Here is an 8,835-nt window from a genome sequence, read left to right on the forward strand (position 1 = left end):
GTGTGTGTGTGTGTGTGTGTGTGTGTGTGTGTGTGTGTGTGTGTGTGGAGAAAAGCCCCTCGGGTATAAGAATAGGCGGGAGCCTAGCTCCATCCCCGAAGGCCTCCTTCCCCCAACGTAGAGTTTGCTCTTTTCTATCTCCAGGCGCAAGGTGCAGGTCGCTCGGGGGCCACCATGGTCAGCGAATCTCCCAGCGGCCGCTGGAGGCCAGGGCTCCCGGGGGAAGCGCTCAACGTGAATGTGGGCGGCGTGCGGCGCCGGCTGAGCCCGCGGGCGCTGGCGCAGTTCCCCGACACGCGGCTGGGCCGCCTGCAGGCCGCGGCATCGGAGGAGCAGGCTCGTCAGCTCTGCGACGACTACGACCCTAGCAAGCGCGAGTTCTACTTTGACCGGCACCCGGGCTTCTTCCTGTGTCTGCTCCACTTCTACCGCACCGGGCGGCTGCACGTGCTGGAGGAGCTGTGTGTCTTCGCCTTTGGCCAGGAGGCCGAGTACTGGGGGCTGGGCGACTGCTTCCTGGCCGCCTGCTGCAGTGGACGCTACCACGAGCGGCGGCTCGAGCGCCACCGGCGTAGCTGGGACGAGGAGAGCGACGTGAGCAGCGTGGACACGTCGCCCGACGAGATCTCTGACTTCAACCAAGACCTGCAGCGTTACCGGGCTGTGCGCTGCGGCCAGCTGCGGAAGCGCCTCTGGCTGACCATGGAGAACCCGGGCTACTCTCTGCCCAGCAAGCTCTTCAGCTGCGTCTCTATCGGCGTGGTGCTCGTCTCCATCGCGGCCATGTGCATCCATAGCCTGCCCGAGTACCAGGATCACGATGACGACGTGACCGTGGCCCACCCGCTCCTGTTGCGCCTCGAATACTTCTGCATTGCCTGGTTTAGCTTCGAGGTGGCCTCCCGCCTGTTGCTGGCCCCCAGTCTGCCGCGCTTCTTCCGGCATCCGCTCAACCTCATCGACATCGTTTCTGTTCTGCCTTTCTACCTCACACTGCTTGTGAGTGCCATGCTGGGCCGGTCCTCGAAGCTGGGCAGCCTGAGCAAGGTGGTGCAGGTCTTCCGGCTCATGAGAATCTTCCGGGTACTCAAACTGGCCCGCCACTCTACAGGGCTGCGCTCTCTGGGGGCCACGCTCAAGGTAATTGTAATGATATTCTTAGGGAGAGGCCACCAGGTGTGCTGAATAGACCCAGACTTGAAGTCAGGACAACTGAGGTTGAACCCTCCAGCCCTGACACTAGCTGTGTAATCCAAGGCAAAGTATTTGACCTCTGAGCCCGACGTCTCACTTTTTAAGTCCTGTCTGTCAAGTTAAAATAAAGGAGTTGCATCAGGTTCGGGTACTCTCCCGGGCACACCTAACGCAGATAATTTTTGATGTGTTGACATGATAGGATTCAGCCCTGGAAGGAACCTTAGGAATTTAATTGTTGAATTTGTTCCTACTGTATGCAAGGCATTGTGCCAAGAAGAGGTCCTAAGCCTGTGATTTCTTTGAGATAGGGAACTCCCAGATGAGGAAAGTCCCTTCACAATGTAGGTGAGTTACCACTGTAATTTACAGTCTTAGGGAGTTGCTTGAAACACTGGAAGGTTACTATTGACTTGCAAGAGCCACACAGCTGAAGTAGGACTTGAACCCAGGGCTCCTAGGCTGATGATGTAGCCACTAGGTCAGGAGATAAAAATTACAAAGAGGTCCTACCTTCCAAGAGCTTCCATTTTCCGGGCTATATAAAAGGGCAATTAAATAGAAGAGAATACATGAAAGAGAAAATACTGACAATTAAGGCCCACCGTTATTGGAAATGGCATCTGAGCCTTGAATGAGCCTGTAAGGATCATGGTGTCTCAGTAGACCTGGGAAAGAGTGTTCTGTCTGGACAAGGTAACTTGAGATGCCAGTGGGCACATCCAAGTGGAGATGGCCAGCAGGAAGTTGGTGATGTAAGGCTATAGAGGGATAAGCCCTGAATTTACAGTTGGAAATATGGATTTGAGAGTCGTCTGCTTAATAAAGACAATGAAATGGTTTGAGATCACAGACTTGAAAGAAGAAAAGAGAGCCTAGACAAAGGCTTAGGAAATACCCATGGTTAGTAGGTAGGAAATAGATCATGATCCTAACAAGAAAGAGCAGTCAGAGCAAAGAATGAGGGGAGAGTATTCTGGAAGAGGGGACGGGGCAGGGAGACGGTGGGATGGGGTAGGTGGTTGGGAAGAAGCTGCTTATTAGTCTGGAAGGCTAAACACTGAGAAAAATCTACCACATTGAAGAATTAAGAGCTCTCTGGTAGCCTTGAAGAGAGCAGTTTCATTTGATCTGGGAGATGGGGTCAGAATGCAGATGGTAGGCATTTAGACAAGTGAGTGAGAGGTAAAGGAGTTGGGGTAGTGGACAGAGGTGCTTTTTCTAGGATTTTGATTCTATTTGAGAGGTGGTCGTGGCATGATGGATAGAGAGCCAACCTTGTAGCCAAAACCTCTGTTCAAGTCCCACGTCTGACATATACTAGTTGTGGAACAGCGATTCAGAGTCAATTGATCTTTCAAATGCAATTTGCCAAGACAAAGTTTCAGAGAAGTTGCTTAGCTGTACTGGTAAAGTAAGTTTCCTTTTCTAGGAATTCCTTATGTCATTGAAATCAGAGGTTCCATCTCTAATCCTTGGGATTTTTAGGAAGAGTAAAACATAGCTTGAGGAGATGGCATGGTCAAGTGAAAATTTTTTTAAAGAAAAGGGAAAACTGGACATATTTTCAAGCAGCAGGGAAGGAAGGGAATAGGGAAAGGAGCAAGCATTGTTTAAACATCTGCTATATGGCAAGCACTTTGAAAGGAAAGGTTGAAAATGAGAAAAAGGATAAAAGAAAGGAAAAAACTTCTAGAGCAGATGGGAGCGATTGGTATAAAAGGCCTAAATAGAGGAGTTTGCGTTGGCAAGGAGAAGGGTGACTTCTTTGTTGAAGACTAGAAGAAAGGAAAAAAGAACAGGAGTATGGAGGGCTTTCAAAGCATGCTGTTGGAGAAAAGGGAGAGCTCAAGACTGGTACTCATGACCTTTTATTTTCTCAGTAAAGGAGGAGGTGCGATCCTTTATTCAGAGGGTTAGAGGTAGTGTGAAATTTGGATCAAACACTGGAGAATGTGCGATTGTCAATGGGGGTGGGGACTGTGGGGAAGGATTGCCGTGCAGCAGTGAAGCCCCAGTTGCTGTTTGGTAACAAAAGTCTGTAGTGGACCAGGCAGGGAGGTTTTGTGACTTTCTGCATTCATGTTTAGCAGAAAAGGCAAGGATTATGGGTAACCTAGGGCAGAGTTTCAGTAAGGCATGAGCAGTGTGAATTACCAAGGATAGAGAATAGTATATAGTTGGATTTGTTAGTTAAAGATGAGCTTGTTAATTAAAATTAAAATTAATTTTTCTCTATGAGAGCAGAGCAAAAGTGATGGCCTGGGAGAGTAGGTGAGGGAATGGCATGGAGAGAAAGAAGAAAAGGCTTAGGAGGAGTCAGACAAAGGGTAAGCTGGAAAGATGAGGTTACTAAAGAATTTCAGAGTTCAAGATGGCTAAGGAAACCCCCTTGTGAGTGAGAGTGAGAGGAATGGTGTGACCATTTTTATTGTGTGAATGAGAGGGAATGGAGGACTTGGGAACTGAGGAAATTGAGAAACTGAGTGGCCAGGATGTTTGAGGAACATGATAGCATGTTTTCAAGTCTCAAGGATGAGGACAAGAGTTGGGGTGAAGAAGAAAACTTTGAACCAAGTATTGAGCTCCTTGAAAAAGGAAGGAGAGTTACCAGGATACAGTTGGATGACTAAAACAGGATTTGGAACTTATGCTATAGACTTTTGGAGTGAACCTCAAAAGAGGAGAGATTGCTGTGTGATGGCAACAGAGAGAGAGGGTCTGGAAGGGCCAGTAAGAGCAAGGAATACTAATCGATAACATTTATGTAGCTCTTACTGTGTGCCAAGGCACTGTGTTAAATGTCTATAATTATTATCTCCTTTGAGCTTTGCAACAATCCTATGAGGTACGTGCTGTTATTATCCTTATTTTATAAGTGGAGAAACTGAGGCAAGTAAAGGTTAAGGGACTTATCTAGGATTATAACAGCTAAATTTCTGAGGTCAAATTCCAGCTCAGATCTTTCTGACTCCATTGCCCCAGTCAGCTACCAGGAATATTCCCACTCCTCTTCCCTCATTTCATTGTGAGAACATGAGAGAAGGTATATTCAATTCTGGAGAGTGGCCAGGGAGGCAGTGTCTTTGGGGGGAAGGTCAAGTTTCTATGATTACAAGGTAGATGGTGTATGAGAGAAAGAGACTGAAGATGAAAGGAAGTCTAACAAAAGGACAGGGGATCTAAAGAGCAAAATAGAAGGCAGAGGATAGAGCAAAAGAGGAGAACTCAGGATGGACAGGGCTAAGATAGATGGGGATGAAAGAGCAGTGGTAAATATGGAAACTGGATTTTCACTTCTGCAGAAAAACAATTCTGATTCACAGGAACTAGGAAAGGAAGAGATAAAAGTTTTGCTAAGCTATACAAAAAGTACCAGTTGACCAGGGCTCCCACCCTCAAGGAGTCCTGTGAAGATGGAGACTGGACCATTTTGTATACCACCAGGAAGAAGGGATATTATGTTAGGGCTTCTAGTATGCCTGGGGGATCAGGTCCCCAAGGGCCTGGCTGTATTAACTTTTAGCCCACCCTCCCTATTTTATAGTGAAGGGCAAAATACATCCAGAAATGGAGAATGACTGGTTCAGCATAACTCAGCTGGTAATCAGCAGCATTGGGACCCTTACCCAATATCCTCTAATGATAAACCTATTGTTCTTCCTTCACACTACACAGAGCTGCAATGAGAGTACACACGTTTCTCTAGGTTTTGAGGTCGGCAAAGTATTTCCTTCGCAAAAGCCCTCTAAGGGGCTTCCCCTTATAATCCCCAGATAAGGAAACTAAAGTCACAAAGCTGAAGTAACGTCCCCATGTTGTCACTGATTCATTTCAGTTGTGTCCGACTCTTCGTGACCCCATTCGTGACCCAGTAAAGATACTGGAGTGGTTTGCCCTTTCCTTCTCCAACTCATTTTACAGATGAGAAAACTGAGGCAAATAGGGATCAAGCGACTTGCCCAGGTTACCACAGCTAGAAAGTTGAGGCCATATTTAAACTCAGGTCTTCTTGATAGACCCAGTGCCTTGTCCACTCACTTTACCACCTAGCTGCCTCTGAGAACCCAAAGCCTGTGACTCTATATCTGCCCAATTTCTACTATAACGTCTTGACTCAGTTTCCCCATAAAAGGATGGAGATCTGAGATCTAGGATTCTTCTCATCTTTGGCATTCTTCTCAATAAGTATTTATTAAACATTAGGGGGAGAGCCAGATCCTGAGAATAACAATGAGAAAGTGAAATGGACCCCACCTGCAAGAAGCTTACATTTTATGTTGTTTAGTTGTTTCAGTCCAGTCTGACTCCCTAGGACCCCATTTGGGGTTTTCTTGGTGGAGATACTGGAGAAGTTTGTCATTTCCTTCTCCAACTCATTTTACAGATGAGTAAACTGAGGCGAACAAGGTAAAGTGACTTGCCCAGATTCACACAGCTAGGAAGTGTCTGAGAATGGATGTGAACTCAGGTCTTCCTGACTCCAGGCCTGGCACTCTATCCACTTTGCCACCTAGCTGCCCTTATATTCTATTGGAAGGATAAACATGGTACATAAATAATAAATACAAAGTAATTTGGGCAAGGATAGAGCACTAAAGAGAATGTCTCTGGGAACTTCCCAGAAGAATTCTTACAGGAGGTGGTCCCTTAAAATCGACTTTAAAGGAAGATAAGGATGCTGAGAGGTAGAGGTGTATCCTGGGAACGGGAGCCAGCCTGTGGGAAGGCATGCAGATGAGAGATGGGGTGTTAAGTTTCAGGGTTGCTTATTGTGCCTAATGAGAAGAGATAGTCCTACATGATTGGCTTCAGAGTGGTGGTGAAGAAGGGGCCTTGTAAACCTGCAAACTGTTATTAGATCATCAGAGTGTTCTTGACAGTAGTTATCCTTCTTGAGGACCCCCCCAAGTGTCCCGATCTCCCATATATCTCAGCAGGTGATCTTCCTAACCTTGATTCCCTTTGGGGTCTTTCAGTCTTCTGGGCACTCACTGGACGTTCTGTGTGGGCCTAGGGCCTGCTGTTATTAACTCCATCCCTCCTCTTCACAGAGGTCAGATCTGTAGGAACTCTGAGGGGAGAAAGGTGAGACAGAGAGAGGATGGAGACAGGCTTTCTTCCTATCCCCAAATCCCATCCTCCCACACACCTACATCTATACATACAAGAGCAGAAGACAGAAGGAAGGCCAGAGGAATCACCAACAAACAGGGCACTTGGGAAGCTTCAGGCTGAAGTGATTGTATTCTTGAAAAGAAAAGCAAGCTCTCCCCAATGGAAATACACAGTTTGGGGTAAAGCCCTCTCTGGTTCTGCAGTGCATAGGGAAATGTTTGCTTTATGTACTGTTTGTTAAGTTCAGAATAAAACCAAATGAAATGAATAACAAAATGAAGGAATTAAACGAGATAACTTCTAAGGCTCCAAAATAGAAACCTTTGGCGCTCCATGAAGCCAAAGCTGGTCCCCTGAACCTGAGAGTGATCTCTTCTTACTCCCATGGCCCTTTATCTAACTTCTGCCCCCTTGGCCCTAATCGTATTTATTTGTAGTTTATTCTCTTTGTCAGACTGTAAACTCCTAGAAGGCAGGAATAACTGTTCTTTTTCATCTATTTCCTTAGCAACTATCACTTGTACACAGTACTTAAGAAGTATTTGGTAAACTCAGTTGGGAGTATAAAAGGATTCTTTATTTCTTCTACTAGAGAGAATGTTTAAAAGTCAAAGCCTTGGGGGCAGCTGGGTGGCTTGAGAGCCAGGCCTGGAGATGGGAGGTCCTGGGTTCAAATTTGATCTCAGACACTTCCCAGCTATGTGACCCTGAGCAAGTCACTTAACCCCCATTGCCTAACCCTTACTGCAGTATTGATTCTAAGACAGAAGGTAAGGGTTTAAAAAATAAAATAAAATAAAAGTCAAAGCCTCATGAAAGTGCTTTAACAAATATAGATCACACAGAACATTTCAAAAAGCCCATTGCATTCATTATGCTTCCTGTGGAAAGCAAGGGCAACTTTTTGGGCCCATAAATAGATATTCCATTTTCACTTCAGACCTGCCTGGGTAAACTCAATTTGGGAGGAAAAAGAAGTTGATCTACTTCCAAAGAAACTGAGGCTCACAGATTAGGTGAATTTGCTCGAAACCTAATAGCTGTCCGGTGCCAGAGCTGAGACTGGTCTCTGGGCCGGAGAGGGGGGCCCTGAGAGCAAGAAAGATCTGTGGGGGATGGTGGAAGTGCTCGCCAGAGGTCCCACCTCGGCTTCTCAGCCCCCGGGCCCTCCCTCTGCAGGATCTGCTTCCTGCAAGGCAGAGGGCCAGGGCAGGCAGACGCTTGTGGCTCCAAAGAGGAGAGAAGGGTATCGATTGAGGAGTCAGCCCTTAGTCACAGGTGTCAATTACTTCCTCCAAGGCAGAAGAGGGGCCAGTCTAGACCTCGGGGAGCCTAAATGAACCCCCGGAAAGACTTTTGTCCTCATTTCCTCTTTGGGAAAGGAGGTGGGGACCAGGGAAGGATCTGAGGACAGGAGGTAAGAATCCTTAGAACACACATTGCTGAAGGAGCTAGAAGAAAACATAAGCTGTTATCAGCAAACACTTCTTATTTTAAAGATTCTGTCACGGAGGCCGAGACAGAAGGTGATGGAGGCAAGGGTACCCGCCCCGCTGGAGGCTCGGCTCGGAGCTCTGGACAAGAGCAGGGGGTAGGGAGAGAGGATTCCCGGGGCTCAGTACCTCTCTTTTCTCTTCCAGCACAGCTACCGGGAGGTGGGCATCCTGCTGCTGTACCTGGCTGTGGGAGTGTCCGTTTTCTCTGGCGTGGCCTACACCGCTGAGAGGGAGGAAGGTGAAGGCTTTGACACGATCCCAGCCTGCTGGTGGTGGGGCACTGTGAGCATGACGACTGTGGGCTACGGGGACGTGGTGCCTGTGACTGTGGCAGGCAAGCTGGCCGCCTCAGGCTGCATCCTGGGTGGCATCCTCGTGGTGGCCCTGCCTATCACCATCATCTTCAACAAATTCTCCCACTTCTACCGGCGCCAGAAGGCCCTGGAGGCAGCCGTGCGGAACAGTGACCAGCGGGAGCCCAGCCTTTCCGTGGATGCCTCCAGCACTGAAGAGGGGGCATCTCAGGCTTCCAATGAGACATCTCGGGAGGGGAGCTTCCCGGAGCCCAAGTCCCAAGCCCCAGAAGCGGCCCCTACATCATAGATGACAGATCCTGAGATTGAGAATTAGAAGGAACCTTGGAGACCATTTAGTCTCCCTTCTTCGTTTACAGATGAGGAGACTGAGGCCCAGGGGAGGTTAAATGATTTACCCTGGCAAATAGCAGGGCCAGGACTTGAATCCCAGGTCTTCTGATTAGTTTCATAGTTCTTTCCACTTTTGCCAGCTACCTTCTCAAGTCTACTAAAATCAGGGCCCCCGGCACATAGATGTGTCTTTTCTACCCTCCAGCTGCCCACACTCACCTGGCTAGAAGTGACCAAAACTGAGAGTATGAAGACATCCCTTCCTGAGTGGTCCTGGAGCCCTGAGGGGAGAAGGGATCGTATCCTTTATCTCCTAAGGGATGTTTGTGGGTAAAGTGCCAGGCCTAGAATCAGAGGACGGGCCGGGATCCCAACTCGAT

General features: G+C 48.0%; 1 protein-coding gene across 1 annotated transcript; it reads left to right on the forward strand.

Moving 5' to 3' along the window:
* Positions 1-174: 174 nt before the first annotated feature.
* Positions 175-8,411, forward strand: LOC123253544 (potassium voltage-gated channel subfamily S member 1-like). The gene is made up of 2 exons (XM_044682719.1): positions 175-1,140; positions 7,953-8,411. The coding sequence occupies exons 1-2, from the start codon at positions 175-177 to the stop codon at positions 8,409-8,411; spliced, it is 1,425 nt and encodes a 474-aa protein (XP_044538654.1).
* Positions 8,412-8,835: the final 424 nt, after the last annotated feature.

The sequence above is a fragment of the Gracilinanus agilis genome, chromosome X, assembly GCF_016433145.1.
Source record: "Gracilinanus agilis isolate LMUSP501 chromosome X, AgileGrace, whole genome shotgun sequence".
NCBI classification, from domain to species: domain Eukaryota; kingdom Metazoa; phylum Chordata; class Mammalia; order Didelphimorphia; family Didelphidae; genus Gracilinanus; species Gracilinanus agilis.

Coding starts and splice junctions, on each gene's coding strand:
- LOC123253544 (XM_044682719.1), top strand. CDS start 175: ATGGTCAGCGAATCTCCCAGCGGCCGCTGGAGGCCAGGGCTCCCGGGG. Junction 1,141..7,952: donor CTCTGGGGGCCACGCTCAAG/GTAATTGTAATG, acceptor TTTCTCTTCCAG/CACAGCTACCGGGAGGTGGG.